Below are 19,116 nucleotides of genomic sequence, written 5' to 3'. Positions count from 1 at the left end.
GAAAAAAAAAAGGATGGCTTAAGCTTGGAGCCTCGGTAACTAGGAAAGCAATGGTGCCATGAGCAGGATTAAGGATCTCAGAGGAAGAGACAGTTTTTATTCAGTGAGAGCTCTAAGTCTTCAAAACTCGTGTCACCACCTCACTGTAAACTTTTCTGACGTCCTCAGGTCCAATACTGAGATATAGTATTTCGTATCTCAACAACAATAGTGATGATGATGATGTCTAACAATTTTTTTTTTTAAGAGGATGTTGGGGGTAGGAGTTAATTAATTAATTAATTAATTAATTTTTGCCGTGTTGGGTCTTCGTTTCTGTGCGAGGGCTTTCTCTAGTTGCGGTAAGCGGGGGCCACTCTTCATCGCGGTGCACGGGCCTCTCACTATCGCGGCCTCTCTTGTTGCGGAGCACGGGCTCCAGACGCGCAGGCTCACTAGTTGTGGATCACGGGCCTAGTTGCTCCGTGGCATGTGGGATCTTCCCGGACCTGGGCACGAACCCGTGTCCCCTGCATCGGCAGGTGGACTCTCAACCACTGTGCCACCAGGGAAGCCCCTAACAGTTTTTAAATGCAGACTGAGTGCCAAGCGTGTACTAAGTTCCTTTTCTTCCTTACAATAAACATGTAAGGCAAGTACTATTATTAACCCTATTTTATAGAAGAGGAAACTAGGGCTTAGAGAGTCGTAAAGTGAGAGATATTAAATGACAGACCAAGATTTGAATTCAGGTTGGACTCAGAGACAGCACTCTTAGCAGAGTCAGAACAGTGCAGTACTCAAGAGCACAAGAAATGGGGCCAAACTGGCTGAGTCTGAATCGTGCTCTGCTATTTATTAGCTGAGTGACTTTTGGCAAATTAGTGTACCTCAGTTTCACCATAACATCTGTTAAATGAAGACAATAATAGTGTCTGCCTCCTAGTATTGTTGTGAGGATTAAATGAGTTCGTATTTATAAAGCACTTAGAAAAGTGCCTAGGGGCTTCCCTGGTGGCGCAGTGGTTGAGAGTCCGCCTGCTGATGCACGGGACGCGGGTTTGTGCCCTGGTCCGGGAAGATCCCACATGCCGTGGAGCGGCTGGGCCCGTGAGCCATGGCCGCTGAGCCTGCGCGTCCGGAGCCTGTGCTCCGCAACGGGAGAGACCACAACAGTGAGAGGCCCGCGTACCGCAAAAAAAAAAAAAAAAAAAAAGTGCCTGGCACAAGGGAAGTATTAATCTCATCTCACCTTTCTCTCTCTCTCTCTCTCTCTCTCTCTCTCTGATAATTGTTGGGACTTTATTTCTCACTGAGCTGTGAGCTCCTCTAGGATAGGAAGAGTGTCTGTTTCATTTTACTATCTCCAGCACCTAGCACCGTCTCCGATATAGCAGACTGCCTCAGCAAACGTGTATTGCCTGAATGGCATTATTCAGGCAGCTTGAAATTCCATTTCTGAGCCTTGGAGGAATGAGGTAGATGGAAAAATAGGTATGTCTTACACATAGACATTTAAGCCTGACAATAGGCAAGACTTCCAAGGAAGAGAGCATGGAGGGAAAAGAAATAGAACACTGGAGAAAGATTGATGGCAGGAAATGAAAGGAGACAGAAGAGGAGCTCGGAGAGAATATACTTTCAAGGAAGCCGTGAAAAAAGGGAATTCAAGGGAACTGATATGAGTCCAGATGAAAGGCTGTCTTAAAGGTAAGTGTATGAAAATTTGTGGTTAGCGAGTGGCTGACCCTGAGGTTACAAAAATAACTTTTTTTTTAAGTCTCAAAGGAAGGAAATGAGTCATTGTGTAATAGTTTATAAAACTTGGCAGGCTTTCAAATGTGGGTCCTTATCCGCCTTGGGGGGAAAGTTGAGAGAACTAGGGAGCAATTAAGCTCACAGGGAAAGGGAGGGCCTGGGGCTCTCCAAGGTGCTACTTCTCAACAAAATCATAACGAAGCCGTTTATATGTTCATTCACAATGTGAGATGAAAAATGCAAATTAAACGTCGGTATTTGCCCTTTATTATTTCCTTTAGGCTGGTAAAGCAAGATTGATGATGTCTTTGCCATGTAGACATATCTCAGTCATTACAGTTGAATCTCAATAGGGTTCCACCACCCACGAAGTATGAATAACCAGTTTTCTGAGTTTTCCTGATACGGTTCTGGTTATGACAAACAACTTGGGATCCCCACTCTTCCTCAAAAGAAGGGCAGGAAAAGGGAATCGACATCAATAGTTGAGAAAGGCGTTTTTATAAATAATAGGTAGACGTCACTTAATGCGTTTTTTAAAACGTATTCTTTTACAAATTTTGAGGAATAGAAAACTTTTAAGTGGTCAAACGGGCGCACAGGAATCCATCAAACAAGATTCGAAATTAACTTTCACAACACCTGGTCTAATAAGGTTTCTGTCGAGGTCCGAACGCGGGTTGGAAAAGAATTTCCAGACACAAGGCAGAATGTAAAGAAGATAGAATTTATTAGAGGCAAAGGTCACTGCCAGAACAGCGGGCCAACTTCCTAATAGCCTGGGAGAGTCAAGCCCGAACATGTGCTATTGATCAGTTTTTATAGCCAGAAAACAAAAGAAATGGTCCGAGGTGAAAATTTCCTTTACTGATTGGTCGAGGCACATATACCTTCCTTCTTAGGGTGGGAGTGGGGCAGGGCATATGCCTTTCATTACTTGGGACAGGTCCCATTGCCCAGGTAGGCATCGCCCAGGTGGTCTCACAAATTTCGTAACCATCGCAACATGGTGGGGAGGGCGATTAGGAGTCCAGTAGGGGGTGTAACGCTGACACTTTTTCAGGCAGGGTCGTTCTTTGTCCTTGAAGCACCATTGTCCTTGGAGCACCACAGTTTCTCCCACTGTTAACTGGAGAAAAATAGAACCTGGACAGTTGCTGGAAGGACTGAAGCAAATACCTTTTTTTTTTTTTTTTTTTCGGTACGCGGGCCTCTCACTGTTGTGGCCTCTCCCGTTGCGGAGCACAGGCTCCGGACGCGCAGGCCCAGTGGCCACGGCTCACAGGGCTAGCTGCTCCGCGGCATGTGGGATCTTCCCGGACCGGGGCACAAACCCGTGTTCCCTGCATCGGCAGGCGGACTCTCAACCACTGCGCCACCAGGAAAGCCCGAAGCAAGTACCTTTTTAAAGAGGGGTTCTCTATTCTTAAATGAATGAGCCCCCGATCAGGGCTCCTCTACAGGATCTAGCACCTTTAGCAAGTCGCTCTCCACTCTAGGGCTGAAATTTTCTCCCCTGCATAATAAGGAAAAAGGGTGTGTGTGTGCGCGCGTGCGCAGAGCAGATTGGAGCTGGAAGCCCTTTAAAGCTCTGCTCGAGCTCTCCAGTCATTTCATAATAATCCCTCTCCTTCATGCTACTTCCCTCGAGGAGGAAAAAGGTGTGAATTAATTCCTTGGGTATGAAAATAAAGAAAGCAGGCAGCCTGGCCTCAAGGATACATATTAGTGAGAAAAGGTCCTGAAGGGCTCAAGGACTTAAGGCCTAGAGCACCTGCACCGCCCGCCCCACACACCCGCCCTCCCGGGGCCGGCAGCCGAGGCTGCGGGAACAAGATGGCGTCAGCACGCAGGGTCTCGCCCACGCCCCCGCGACTCCGCAATGAGGCCTCCGGCCGAGTCCTCACCCCATTGGCCAACGGCAATGAGGTCATCGTGGGGGCGGAGGCCGGCGGCAGCGCGGGGGCGGGGCTTTGCGGACGCACGCACGTCGAGGTGCTGCTGCCGGGAGCTGCGGAGGCTGCGGGCTTGAGCTGCGGAGGGTGCGGGCTTGAGCTGCGGAGGCTGCGGGCTTGGTCTGTGGCGGCGGCTTTGGCGGCGGCCGGCCCGCGGCTGGAGGTGAGCTGGGCCTGTAGGTACAGCGCGGCAGGGAGCGGCCTCCGAGGGGCACAACAAACCTTTCTAACGGCCCCCTCGGTTGTCAAAGGAATTAGCAGGGGCTTCAGGTCTCGAGGAAATGGGGGTTCACCCCTCTTCGGGCACCCCTCCTCTGGGCAGAGAAACAGGAGGTGCACTCCCTTTTGGAGGCCCCGATCCCTTACGTCATTTAAGTGGAAGGCGGAGGAACTGAAGGTTATTGGGTAGGCTGAAGAATTGGGGGGCTTCTTAAAGGGGCTCCCCATTTGAGGATTATCCCCTTTTATTCCCCACTCCAGGAGGTAGGTGTGCCTGGGCTCAGAGAATTCCTCCTTCTTACTAGGTAGACAGGAAACGAGGCAGGTGAATTTGAACGGCTCGTTAGGAGGCGAGGACTGGATGACAGTCGTGAGGCAGGGCTCGGGAGCACTTTATTTGGACTCCTCTTGCGCAGGATTACCGTTTCTTCATATTTTTTTTTTGCGACCCCCACGCGCCCGAATTGCTGTGACCTTTTTAGTTTTCTCTTTGGTTCCAGTGGGATAGAGATGTTCTAGGGAGACTTGTAATCATTAAAGAACAGAAACAGGGAGGCAACTCATTGGAGGCTGTCATTATCGGCAGCCTCTGAACTATGCTGATCTGGCATAATTTTATGTGTTTAGAGGTTGTGGAATCTATTCTTGTTGAGGATAGTGTGGGATCTGTTAACAGCTGTTTTGGATGATTCAGGTGTAGGCAGTCTTAAAGGCAAGCTACATGATCTCTTGAGAAATTCTTGCTTATATCTGAATGCGTGGTTTTGCTGCCTTGAACGTCAAATGCACAAAGGTTTTGTCATTCGGATTTCTCAAAATGTCTCCCAGGCTTCCGGAGGAATAGCTCTTCCTTTGATGCCAGTTTCACCTATCATTAGGGATGCCCTCATGGTACTAAAAATACCTTACATTTTGTTGAGTTCAGATTCTGTACAGCCTGTGCCTTACAATAGCTGATTGAGAATAAATAATTGCAGTTTCAGGACCACTGATAGCGCCAATTGTCTTTCCTACCCGGTAACGGTAAGACGGACTGAAAAGGAAATCTTTATTGGCTCACTCACGCGAAGCTTTAACAGATGGAAGAATGTAGTTAATCTTGAAGGTGGGGATAAGAAACAGAAAGCTGCGAAGGTCCAAAGCTTATTCTCTGTGACTTAAAATTGCTTTGTCATTACCATGTATTCCTGTCATGCTTGACTTGAAATTGAGCTTAATGTGTAAGCTGTTGCTGTGTTTTTCTGTTTTTGTTTTTTAAGTGAATGCTTATGTGTTTAGATTCTTTTGGGAGAAAATGGTGTTTTCTGAGGAGTTTGGAAAGTTAAACCCTTTAAGATAGCCGTACCTTTAGGGCAGTGCTGGGACTTTGGCTGTTAGAAATTAGCAGTAGAGGGTAGAAAACTAGATGCAACGGAGACATGCTTTATGACAGGGGAACCGGGGTCTCTTCTGTTTGTTTCCTGACACAGGAAAAAAAAAAAATGTCAGCTGCCTCATAATATTGTGTCCAAGGTATTTAAAGAGCTGTTTCAGATTCCCAGTTCCTGTTTTTAATCTGAATACATTCTTATGTATTGAGATGTCCCAAATTATTGTCATTCAATCCTGACGTCGACTGCAAAGGAAGTGACTGTTCATCAGACACTCTCTGGGAGAAGATTCAGTAACAGCCATTGGAATTTCTCCTTTCTGTCTTTCTAAGGATGTCAAAACAGTTGTTAAAGACCTGTCAGCATGGAGTGGAAGAAATGAAATGCAAAACGGAAGAGACTTCCTGGGGTGTTGTTTGCTCTCAGTCCTCTTGATAATTCCAAGGTCATATAATTTTCTCTTTTTGCCTTAGGTTGGAGAGAAATCCAGGTACTCAGTTGACCTGTCCTTTCTGCTGCCATGGGGGAGCTTTTCCGGAGTGAGGAGATGACACTGGCCCAGCTTTTTCTACAGTCAGAAGCTGCTTATTGTTGTGTCAGTGAATTAGGAGAACTCGGAAAGGTTCAGTTTCGTGATGTAAGTAGTTATGGGGCTGCTTCTTGATTACCGCTGAACTCTATTTTTCCTGTCATGGCCAATTTGCCTTAAGACGAACGTTTTGCTTTTTATTTTCAAAAATAACATTATAGCACTGGCTTACTATTGGAAGAGTGTACATTTCAAGTTGTCTTTGTAGAGATGAGAATGTTTTGTGCCAATCCTTCCATACTTTTACTAGCTACCGCTTTGAGAATAATCTTAAGCATTCTCAAGGTAATTGCTTGGGATGCAGGTGGAGGACACCAAACTAACCTGTTCAAGGCTTGCACCTTGGTTTTGCGCTCCTTAATACCCATAGTACGGTATTAAAAAAAAAGTGTCATAGCTCTTCCATACAATAGGACATATTTATTACAAAATCTGAAGCATCCAGTTACAGATATATAGTATATAAGTAAGCATATACTGAATACCCATTGTCCTGAAGCATTATGCTGGCCACTTGGAGGAGATATCAAAAGAAAATGGACAGTCTAAGAATATAAAAAAAGTATGACCTATGGGGCTTGCAATCTGAAGGCACAATCTACGCTGCTGAAAGGAGGGGGCAGGTAACCATTCCTCATTATGCAGCCTCAAAGCTCCATGTACCTCTCATTTATAGCATTCATCATAGTCGTGATTTTCCATTCATGGGTGTGACTGGCTGATTAAAGAATCTCTCTTCTACTGTGATCTAAGCACCAGGAAGACAGAGACCTTCGTTATTATATCCTTAGTGCCCACATAAAAGATAATCAGTATTTGTTGGAATGAATGGATGGATGAAAGAGGAGTGGTCAGAAAGGGGTGGAATTAATCAGTTTTGGCTTCCTGGAATTGGCAAGCTTTCAGGAAGTTCTCAGTCTGAGCCAAAATTGCACAAATATAATCCAGTGATGTGGTCTTATTCCTTATTCTCTTTGAACTCTTTTATATCAACTCTGTTCAAATGTTCTCCTCCCCGACTCTGGTTCCTTTTCTTACCTTTCTGAAAACTCATTGCTGTCTTCCACCAACCTCTCTCTTATGTTCCTTACTCCTGCCACAGGTGTCAGTGTTCCCGAAACTCTTTTCATTGCTCTCTCTGGCTAAGCTTCTCCGTACCCACATCTTCCCTATCACTTTTTTTTTTTTCTTTTGGTGATCTCATCTCTCCTCAAATCTTCCATCTTTACTCAGCGAGTCCCAAATCTGTGTCTCTGGTCCTGACCTCCCAAACACCATCCCTGAATTAACAACTCTCTAAGATTTCTGTCTAACACTACACTGTAAATTAACTGTACTTCAATTAAAAAGAATAAAATAAAATAGCTCAGGAGGCCTTTGTCCCCCCATCCCACCTCCCCCACAAAAAGATTTTTGTCATCTCTGCTTCTCAAGCTTGTTATGTCTAAATCCCAGCACCTTGCCTTTTAACAAACTATTTCTTCATCCTGACTTTCTAAAGATGAGCTAATGCATCAATATTCTTCCAGTTTTCTAGACTTGAAACCTAAATCAAACCTAAGTCATCCTTAATTTGCAATCCTTTATCTGGTACTATGGTGTCTCCCTACCTAACACCCATTGTGTCTATTCAGTGTTCTTAACTTTTACTTATGTTGTATTTCAGTCATACAAAACATTATAGGGACTAATACAATGAATAGTTATTTTAGTTCCAGACCACTACAGTAAAGTGAGTATCTCAATAAAGCGAGTCACACAAATTTTTTGGTTTCCCAGTGCATATAAAAGTTATGTTGGGAATTCCCTGGTGGTCCAGTGGTTAGGACTCCACGCTTTCACTGCCGAGGGTACAGGTTCAATCCCTGGTCGGGGAACTAAGATTCCCACAAGTTATGTTTATACTGTAGGCTATAGACTATACTATAGTCTATTAAGTGTGCAGTAGCATTATGTCTAAAAAAAATGTACATACATTAATTAAAAAATAGCTTGTTGCTAAAAAATGCTAACCATCATCTGAGTCTTCAGCAAGTCGTAATCTTTTCGCAATCAAAAGATCACTGATCACCATAACAGATATAATACTGGAAAAGTTTGAAATACTCAGAGAATTACCAAAATGTGACACAGAGACACGAAGTGAGCAAATGCTGTTGGAATAATGGTGCTGATCAACCTTCCTCAATGCAGGGTTGCCACACACCTTCAATTTGTAAAACAAAGTAATATCTTCAGAGTGCAATAATGTGAAATACAGTAAAACGAGTTATGCCTGTAACTCTGTTTCTACTATCTAATTAAGAGAAACATTCTACAAATAATTGAAAGCTCCTGTGTCTCCTTCTTCCCTGCCATTCCTGTCTCTCCTCCCCCACAAAGGTAATCTCCACAATCTTTGCTTTTATCATTCCCTTGTTTTTTTTTCCACTTTTGCTGTGTATGTATGTATGTATCACTAAATAATATATAGTATAATTTTATATGTTTTATAACTATGTATATAGTTTCATGTTGTGTGTATCCTTCAGCAAGTACTTTTTAAATTTAATGTTTGTAAGATTTAACCATGTTGATACAGATAGTGCTAGTTCATTCCTTTAAATTGCTATATAGTTATTGTAAGAATATACAGTTTATCATTTTTTCCTTTTGATGAACATTTTGGTTGATTGCAACTCTTTGCTCTACAGTGGTGCAAGGAAGATTCATATATATGTCTTGTGGTATACATGTGTGATAGTTTCTCCAGGGCAGTGGTTCTCAAACTTTTTAGTTTAAGGACCTCTTTAGACTCTTAAAAAATTGAGGACCCCAGAGGGCTTTTATAAGAGTTATAGTTAGCGATATTATTGTACTGGAAATTAAAACTGAGAAATGTTTTAAGTGTTTACTTTTTAAATCATTTAAAAATTATAATAATAAACCCACTACATGTTATCATAACATTTTTATGAAAAATAGCTATGTTTTCCAAAACAAAAAATAGTTTTGAGAAGAGGGATATTGCTTTTACACTTTTGAAAATCTTTTAGTGTCTGAATTAGCAGAAAGCTGGATTCTCATTTGCTTCTGCAGTCAGTCTGCTGTGATGTATCTCATGAGCCTCTGGAAAACTTCACTGAAGCACTCATGAGAGAATGAGAATGAAAAAGGCAAATGATGTCCTAGTGTTACAAGAAAATGGTATTGATCTCATGGACCAGCTGCTGCTCCAGGGATTATAACCAGGAGGCACACTGCTGAGCATCGTGTGCATCCCTAACTGTTAGATGTTATCAGAGTGAACTTCAGAGTGAATGTACCTGTTCATGCTCCCATCACTGGTTGAGAGTACCTGTCGTTCCACAATTGTGTCAACACCTCTGTGCTCAGACAGAAAGAAATTTGCCAGTCTGATGGTTGCGAAGTGGTATCCTGTTGTTTTAATTTGCATTTTCTAGATTAGTACATTTAGTCTCTTCTTATTTGTTTATTGGACATAATGGGTTTCATTTTCCATGGATGTCTGTCCATATTATCTGCCTGTTTTTCTATTGGGTTTGCTTGTCTTCTGTATTGACTTGTAGGATTTTTTTTTTTTCAAGCTCTTCATGTGCTCTGGAAGCTAATCTTTTTTCTAATCCTCTACTGATAACTTCTTCCAGGCTGTGGCTTGTCTTTTCCCTCTGTTTTTGGTATATTTTGTCATATATATAAAGTTTATTTTTCTTTTTTGTTATTAGCATTTTCTGTTTTCCTAAATTTTTCTTTTTAAATTTATTTTTGGCTGCGTTGGGTCTTTGTTGCTGCACACAGGCTTTCTATAGTTGCGACGAGCAGGGGCTACTCTTTGTTGCAGTACGCAGGCTTCTCATTGTGGTGGCTTCTCTTGGTGCAGAGCAAGGGTGTAGACGCATGGGCTTCAGTAGTTGCGGCACGTGGGCTCAGTAGTTGTGGCTCGCGGGCTCTAGAGCGCAGGCTCAGTAGTTGGGGCGCATGGGCTTAGTTGCTCTGTGGCATGTGGGATCTTCCTGGACGAGGGATCGAACCCACGTCCCCTGCATTGGCAGGTGGATTCTTAACCACTGCGCCACCAGGGAAGTCCCTCCTAAATTTTTATCTTGAAAAATTTCAAGCCTGAATACTCTCATGTAGGTTCACCAGTTGTTAACATTTTGCTACATTTGATATAATCTTTTTTACTGCACTGTCAGAGAGTGAACTGTTTCTTTCAAATCCTTTTCCTTTTCTTTCTCTTATTTTACTGTATCCATTGACACCTTTAATAACATAACTTTTTTTTAATTTATTTTTTAATATTTATTTATTTGTTTATTTTGTCTGCGCCAAGTCTCAGTTGTGGCATGCGGTGGGATCTTCCTTGTGGCATGCGGGATTTTTAGTTGTGATGTAGGCTCATAGTTGCAGCATGCAGCCTTCTTAGTTGCGGCATGCAGACTCTTAGTTGTGGCACACATGCGGGATCCAGTTCCCCGACCAGGGATTGAACCTGGGCCCCCTGCATTGGGAGCTCGGAGTCTTACCCATTGGACCACCAGAGAAGTCCCAATAACATAAGGTGTTGATGAAGAGTAAGAGCAAGCTAATACTGGTTAGGATTGTGTTTAGCTGTATGTAACTGAAAACCCAAATGTTAAGGGTGTACTTTTCTCATGTAACATGAAGCCCAGCTTCACACTGTCATCAGTGTCCTAAGATCATTCTGTGTTTCTTTTTGGCCATCCTTGAGCATTTGGCTTTTGTCCTTATAGATGACCACCACAGCTCCCAGCATTTCTTCCATATTCTAGGCAGGAAGAAAGAAGTGCAAGGAGGAGGGGGAAGTACTTACATATGGAGGAAAACAACTTTCCCAGAAACCCTCAGCAGACTTTGCTAATTTATCACTGGCCAAAATTATGGCATACTCTAGCTGCAAGGGAGTCTGGGAAATGTGGTGGTTTTCTTTTTTTTTCAGCTGAGCAGTTGCTGCCCTAAACAAAATTGGGATTATTGTTAATAAGGAAATAGGGCAAAATGCTTTGTATCTATTATGTAGTATGCCTGTCTTGCTTCTAACTTTAAGGGGAATCTTTTAAATTTTTTATAATTTAAATAAGACATTTATTCTTAATTTTTTGGAAAATTCTATTAGATTATGCAGATTCCTTTCAACTTCTGATTTTCTGAAGTTACTGTCACAAATGGTTGTGGAATTTTATTGAATGCCTTTCCTTATTGAGGTTGCCATGTTTTTTTCTCCTTTAATCTGTTAATTTGGTGAATTACGTAGCCATATTTTTTCCTACTAATTTTTTTAACAGCTTTACTGAGATATAATTCACAGACCATACAATTTATCCATTTAAAGTATACAATTTAATGACTTTTAGTATATTCACAGAATTGTACAACCATCACCACAATCAATTTTAGAACATTTTCATCACCCCAGCGAGAAACCCTGTAGCCATTAACAGTCACTCCCCATTTCCTCCCAGCCCCACTCCCCACCCCCAGCCCCTGGTAACCACTAATCTTCATTGCTGTTTCTGTGGATTTGCCTATTCTTGGACATTTCATGTGAGTGGAGTCATACAATAAGTAGTCTTTTGTGTCTCGCTTCTTTCATTTAATGTAATGTTTTCAAGGTTCATCTATATTGTAGCATGTATCTGTACTTTTCTTTCTTATTTGTATCTTTTTTTAAGTATGAAAATATGCAGCATATTAAAATGAGTGGTTTCAGTATAAGAAGTGGTTTCAGTATAGAACTAGTTGTTACTTATCTTCTATACAAAAGATATTGCCCTGGGTTTTAGAGGGACAAGACATGTTTCGTTGCTCGACTTGTTCAAAATCTTCTGTGGCTTATCTGTCCCCTCATTCATTCTTCTCTTTGACATACTTCTTGTCTATTCTTCAGTCCCTTACTGTCCAACATGTAGGATCATAAGGACAATTTACATTTTGTGAATAGATGTCATGTTGAACATTTTACATTATTACTGCAGGCATTCCTACAGCAACCTGAGAAGTAGAACCTCCTTTTCAATAGTGGAACCTACCACTCTTATTTTACAGTTTAGGAACCTGCAGCACAGATGAAAATACCCCAGGGACACATAGATTTGTATCCAGGATTGTCTGATTCCACTGCCTATGTTTTTTTCAATTGAGATATACCAAAAAAGTCACCCTTTTACAGTGTACAGTTCAGTGGTATTTAGTGCATTCACATGGTTGTGTAACTGTCACCACTATCTAATTCTGGAACATTTAATCGCCCCTGCATAGAAACCCTGTACCCATAGCAGTCACTCCCCATCTCTCCCTCGCCCCAGCCCTTAGCAATCACTTAATCTACCACTGTCTTTCTGGATTTCCCTATTCTGGATGGACATTATCTATGAATGGAATCATATGACACATTGCCTTTTGTATCTTGCTTCTTTTGCTTAGCGTATTGTTTTCAGGATTCATCCTGTTGTAGCATGTATCAGTACTCACTCCATTTTATGGCTGAATATTTTCCATTGTATGTATATACCACCTTTTGTTTATTCATTCATTAGTTGCTGAACATATTTGAGTTGTTTTCACATTTTGGCTATTGTGAATAATGTTGCTATATAAACATTCGTGTACAAGTATTTGTTTGAGTGCCTATTTTCACTTCTTTTGGGTATATGTCCAGGAGTATGTACCTGAAATTGCTGGGTCATGTGGTAATTCTAACACTTTTATTATAGCCATCCTAATGGGTGTGAAGTGGTATCTCACAGTGGTTTTTATTTGCATTTCCCTCATGGCTAATGATGTGGAGCCTTTTTCATATGCTTACAGACCATTTGTATAGATTTTTTTAAATGTAAAATCATCCCTGTAAGCCTTGGAAGCTTGGTCATGAGGTGTATTCAAAAGAATTTTAGGGTTCAATTTCCTAATAATTTTATTAGGATTTTTTCATTTATATTTATAAATGATATTGGTCTGTAATTGTCCTTTCTTAAACTATTCCTATCTTATTTTGGTGTAAAGATTATACTGGTGGGCTTCCCTGGTGGCACAGTGGTTGAGAGTCCGCCTGCCAATGCAGGGGACACGGGTTTGTGCCCCGGTCCGGGAGGATCCCACGTGCCGCGGAGCAGCTGGGCCCGTGAGCCATGGCCGCTGAGCCTGCGTGTCTGGAGCCTGTGCTCCGCAACGGGAGAGGCCCGCGTACCGCAAAAGAAAAAAAAAAAAGATTATACTGGCCAATCTCAGTTATTGGTTGAGTAATGTTCCTTTCATTTGTCTCCTCGTTGGAATAGTTTTTCTAAGCTTTGGGCTTATCTAGTCTTTGAAAGAACCTATCTTTAAACCTTCTAGGCCTGGTGTTTCTAGATGGGTATATTTTAACTGTTGACATTTCTATCTGTAGTGAACTTTTTTTATTCTTATGTTTATTTATGCCTTCTTTCAGTCTTATAAAAATTTGGTCCGGGCTTCCCTGGTGGCGCAGTGGTTGAGAGTCCGCCTGCCGATGCAGGGGACACGGGTTCGTGCCCCGGTCCGGGAGGATCCCACATGCCGCGGAGTGGCTAGGCCCGTGAGCCATGGCCGCTGAGCCTGCGCGTCCGGAGCCTGTGCTCCGCAACGGGAGAGGCCACAACAGTGAGAGGCCCACGTACAGCAAAAAAAAAAAAAAAAAAAAAAAAAATTTGATCCATTTTGTCTTTTTAAATAACCAGCTTTTAAGAAAAAATGATAACAAATAAAATGATAAAGAAGAATAAAAGAAAAAAGTCAGCTTTTGACTTTGTTTTGTTCAGGAACTTTTATTCATTTCTGCTCTTTTTAAAAATTTTTTTTAAGTCTTTTTATTGAATTTGTTACAATATTGCTTCTGTTTTATGCTTTTTGGTTTTTTGGCCCAAGGCATGTGGGATCTTAGCTCCCCAACCAGGGATCAAATCTGCACCCCTGCATTGGCAGGTGGACTCTCCACCACTGCACCACCAGGGAAGCCGTATTTATTTTTTTTATACAGCAGGTTCTTATTACTCATCCATTTTATACACATCAGTGTGTACATGTCAATCCCAATCTCCCAATTCATCCCACCACCACCACCCGCTGCTGCTTTTTCCCCTTGGTGTCCATACGTTTGTTCTCTACTTCTGTTTCTCAATTTCTGCCCTGTTAACCGGTTCATCTGTACCATTTTTCTAGGTTCCACATATATGTGTTAATATGCGATATTTGTTTTTCTCTTTCTGACTTACTTCACTCTGTATGACAGTCTCTAGATTCATCCACGTCTCTACAAATGACCCAATTTCGTTCCTTTTTATGGCTGGGTAATATTCCATTGTATATATGTACCATATCTTCTTTATCCATTTGTCTGTCGATGGGCATTTAGCTTGCTCTATGACCTGGCTATTGTAAATAGTGCTGCAATGAACATTGGGGTGCATGTGTCTTTTTGAATTACGGTTTTCTCTGGGTATATGCCCAGTAGTGGGATTGCTGAGTCATATGGTAACTCTAATTCTAATTCTAATTCTTCGTTGTTGTGCTCGGCTTTCTTTAGTTGTGGTGAGCGGGGGCTACTCTTCGTTGCTGTGTGTGGGCTTCTCATCGTGGTGGCTTCTCTTGCTGCAGAGCACAGGCTCAAGAGCGCAGGCTCAGTAGTTGTGGCTCGTGGGCTTAGTTGCTCTGTGGCATGTGGAATCTTCCCGGACCAGGGCTCGAACCCACGTCTCCTGCATTGGCAGGCAGGTTTTTAACCACTGCGCCACCAAGGAAGCCCCCCTCTTCTTTTTTATGGAGGTAAACTTCATATTCAATTAAATGCATAGATCTTAGGAGTACAGTAAATTTATATACCCTTATAACCACCACCCCAGTCAAGATATAGAATATTTCCAGCAGCCCAGAAAGTTATCTCGTGCACACTTCTGGTCAGCCCCTACCCATCATAGGTAACCACTGTTTTGATTTCTACCATCATAGATTAGTTTTACCTGTTCTTGAACTTTATGTAAATGAATGATACATTACAGACTCTTATGTCTGACTTCTTTCGCTCAACCTCGTATTTTTGAGATTTAATCTCATTTTGTATATATCTGTAGTTGATTCTTTTTTATTACTGAATAGCATTCTATGGTACGAACATATCACAGTGTCTTTATCCAGTCTCCTGTTGATGGCATTTGGATCATTGCCAGTTTGGGTCGATTATGAATAAAGCTGCTGTAAACATTCTTTTACAAATTTCTGTGGACACGTTTTCATTCCCGTTAAGCGGGTGCCTAGCAGTAGAATGCTCAGTCATGAGGTAGGTAGATATATGTTTAACTGTATAGGAAACTGCCAGCAATATTTTGCTTACTCTTTAATAACGTTTATCACAAAAGTTGTATTGATCGGTGTGTGTCTCTCTTCTGTGGGGCTGATAGCTCTTCAAAGCTAGGATATCTCTTATTCTCTATATTTATGCCACTGCCTAATACAGTGTCTGAGACATACTTGGTGCTCCACAAATGTTGAGTAACTATAATCCTTTCTTTGTATTGCTTTTATGGAATTTATCACATGCTCTCTTATTGGTTGTATTCATCTTTCTTCTCTATTCGTTTGCAAGCTTCTTAATGAGTAGGAACTTGTTTTATTCTTCTTTGCATTTCCCAGAATATCTGTCACATTGCTTTGAAAATTACTTGTGATGTATGACTGAATACACCAGCCTTTCACCTAGAAGGTGAAGACCCTGGGGCAAAAGAACAAGAGAAGTTTGCCAGGCAGAGCTTCTATTATATCCATTGCCCACATGTGGGAGGTGGTTGTGCTCACTGAGACTTTTGGCCCGGGAAGAACATTTTGTGCCACGTGCTTTGTCTAATCTGCCTCCATTCCAGGAATATGTTGCAGCAGTGAGGGAGGGGATTTTACTTTTCATTGGTGTGACTGGTCCCAAAGCAGGTTGTGTGGATCAGTAGAAAGTTTTAATTAGTGTCGCATCATACACTGACACTAAATTAGGTTTTCACTTTGCAGGATGTGTTGCTTATGAAAGAGAGGAAATGTAGTATTTGAATATTTGGTATTCTGTTCTTATTTTGCAGTTAAATCCAGATGTGAACGTTTTCCAGCGGAAATTTGTGAATGAAGTTAGAAGATGTGAAGAAATGGATCGAAAGCTTCGTATGTGCATTTTGGCCTTGTCTGATGTTCCTCTAGTGAGCCACTGTCTTAAATTAGAGTCCTCTTAATAAAGGAAGGAAATACTACAGGAGGAAAAGAAGAGAGGAAAAATCTTGCAGTCTGATGTAAAGATGAATTTCTTGTGCACGAGTAGACGTGTGGTGTTTGAGCTAGGTGGTGCTTAATAGAAACCTCGTTTGAGATGACAAGGCTGCAAGCTGAAAAATACTGGTTATTTTTTTATGGGAAGGGTTTTATGGCAGTACTACCCTGTAGAATTCTGAGAGGTAGGACCCAGAACACCATCAATTTTATATGTCAGCATAGCCACCTTTTAATTTGAGCTATTTATGAGGGAAGAATCTAACATTTATTAAGGTCCTGTTGAGAGTTAGGGTGTTCATATACTTTATTTTGTTCATTCCCCACAACATTCCTTCAAGATGGGTGATTTAGTACCCGTATTTAGTAAATGAAGAAACCAAAGCTTAGAGAGGTTAAGTGACTTGCCCAAGAACGTAAGCTGTCATGATGGGATCAGTGTTTGAATCCAGGTTGTCTGTCTTCAAAATCCAAGATCTTTCTACTATACTATGCCAGCTTTCGGTTAGCTGTTAGGTGAATTTAGTCCCCGTGCTAAAAACTAAGTCAGTAGTTATCACCTGAAACACTTTCCTCTTCTGGTGTTTTGGGGCCTTATTCTGTGCTTTGTTTTTTGTATTTTTTAAGTCAAAACTGACCTGTTTTCAAATTTAATGAAACCCGTGTAGGCTGGAGTTGTCTCACTAGTGTGCTAAGTTTCAAATATTCTACTGAATCGCACTCTTCTGTAGCTCTTCTCTGCCAACAGTATCTGTGACCAGAACCGTCATACAGTAGAAGTCACAAAGGGTAGAGAGCTGACACAGATGAGGACCAGTTTTAATATCAGAAGAGGGAAAGAAGACAGTAGTGGGATGATAAGCCTGTTTGGGGGTAGCTATGCTTTAGAGACGGTAGGGTAGGAGGAAGAGGAATGTGGAGAAAAAAGGATTTCCATGATCTGCCTTTTTTATGTAAAAGTGTCTTTCTTAGAACGAAGCTCTTTTTAGCCAGGTTTGGGGTCTTATTATTTTTTTCCTCAAGTATTGGCAATTCCAGACATGTGCAGCTAGACATGAATGTTTCGATTCTGTCGTTCTAGGATTTGTTGAGAAAGAGATAAGGAAAGCCAATATCCCAATTATGGACACTGGCGAAAACCCAGAGGTGCCCTTCCCCCGGGACATGATTGACTTAGAGGTAAACAATTCTTCTGAGGAAGCCAGATAAGTTTCTTTCTATTTAAATGCAGAGAGTAATTTCCTGAGTAGTTGGAGAGTAGAATAATTCTTGCTGTCCTTGTCTGTTGATTGCAACAGCAGTTGTCTATTGATTGCAGCAAGTTTCTTGTGGATGGGATTTAAATGAATCCCATCCACAAGAATGGGATTTGCTTTTTTATGGTATAAAAAACACTGTGGTATCTCAAATACTATCACATGCGACTAAATAAATGTTTATTGGCTTATTGAAACTTTATTGGATCAATGTTAATTTATCCAGTAATTTACTAATCTCATAGACTAAATGAATAGCCTTTCATTAACTTTTCAATAATTATTTTATCTATTCGAAGTCCCCTGAGGAATTTAACCAAGTGTACAACAGAATCTATAGACAGAGAAAGACGATTTTAAGCCAAAAAGTTTTCATAAAGAAAATTGCCCTGGTAAAAACACAATACAGTTGTCCCTCAGTATCTGAGGGGATTGGTTCCAGGCCTTCCCTCGGATACCAAAATCTGCTGATGCTCAAGTCCCTTATATAAAATAGCTGTAGTATTTGCGTATAACCTATGTACATCCTCCCATATACTTTAAATTATCTCTGGATTACTTATAATACCTAGTACAATGTAAATGCTATGTAAGTAGTTGTAAATACAATGTAGATGCTAGGTAAATAGTTGCTGGTGGGCAGCAGATTCAAGTTTTGCTCTTTGGAACTTCCTGGAAAATGTTTTTCCCCAAATATTTTCGAACCATGGTTAGTTGAATCTGCAGGTATGGAACCCAAGGATATGGAGGGCTGACTGTACTTGCTGTGTTGTTCAAAGATACCTTTGAACCATCTGGGTGGCAAGCGTTCTGTGGGATGGATGAATTCATCTGTCTTTCAGAGCAAGCATTTTGAGCTTCCTTTGAGTAAATTGGTTTTGTGTTGTTGTTGTTGTTTCTGTAGGCCAATTTTGAGAAGATTGAAAATGAACTGAAGGAAATCAACACAAACCAGGAAGCTCTGAAGAGAAATTTCCTGGAACTGACTGAATTAAAATTTATACTTCGCAAAACTCAGCAGTTTTTCGATGAGGTCAGACTATTATTTCTTTTTAATATTTGAGCAGCTGATATTACACCAGCACAAGTGGGCCATATTTTTATTCCAATAATTATTTTAATTTGCTAGTTTGAAAGCAATACCATTTCTGCACCCTGTTTTAGTTGAAGAAATGTCAGATTATGTTCCATTTTTCATGCAGTACACAGCCAGCCATGGTTTTGTATAATTTTGCATTTTCAGCAATTTTTCATCTCAAGATGGGGAAGGGAACCCTAAAGTAGTTGTATAAACATAGTTAGATGAAATTTTTACATTTTAAGGTAAGTATATGCTTAAAGTTGAAGCAACAGGAAACAGTTAGTTATACATGAAATTATAACAAAGGTTTAATCTCCAAACCTTTTGTCGTTAAATTTTAATTTTTATCCTCTATGTTTGCTTGTCAACCTTTGAGCACATTTTTAAGTACTCCAGATTGCACATCACACTTAATTTTTCAAGAGCTTTTCTTTATGTTGTTTGGAAAATTGGTAGGATGCCTGTTTGAAATTCCTGGATTTTCATATAAACTCAACTTTATTACCTTGTAGGGAAAAAATGTTAATAAGTTCCTGGGTTAAAAATGTAGGTGACTAAGTTGCCAGGTGACAGCTTGCTGAGGTGATCCCATGGAAAGGATTGGAATAAGCCTTTCAGAAGGCTTCCTTCT

At 41.1% G+C, this 19,116-nt stretch overlaps 1 protein-coding gene across 6 annotated transcripts in view; it reads left to right on the top strand.

Annotated features, from left to right (window-relative positions):
• The first annotated feature begins 3,715 nt into the window (after window positions 1–3,715).
• The window catches only part of ATP6V0A1 (ATPase H+ transporting V0 subunit a1), a 55,834-nt gene continuing 40,433 nt past the window's right edge, over window positions 3,716–19,116 (top strand). For 4 of the 6 annotated variants that reach the window (XM_081219505.1, XM_081219504.1, XM_081219503.1 and 1 more), the window contains exons 1-5: window positions 3,774–3,855; window positions 5,755–5,918; window positions 15,968–16,046; window positions 17,230–17,327; window positions 18,309–18,437. In XM_081219505.1, coding sequence (XP_081075631.1) covers window positions 5,802–5,918; window positions 15,968–16,046; window positions 17,230–17,327; window positions 18,309–18,437 — 423 coding nt within the window. In that variant the 5' untranslated portion in view covers window positions 3,774–3,855; window positions 5,755–5,801. The other 2 variants (XM_081219507.1, XM_081219506.1) reach the window with 2 other exon arrangements.

Source organism: Mesoplodon bidens (genome assembly GCF_964165515.1).
Source record: "Mesoplodon bidens genome assembly, chromosome: 19".
Lineage (NCBI taxonomy): Eukaryota > Metazoa > Chordata > Mammalia > Artiodactyla > Ziphiidae > Mesoplodon > Mesoplodon bidens.
Note: the sequence above shows the minus strand (reverse complement) of the source record. Positions and strands in the feature narration are given on the sequence as shown.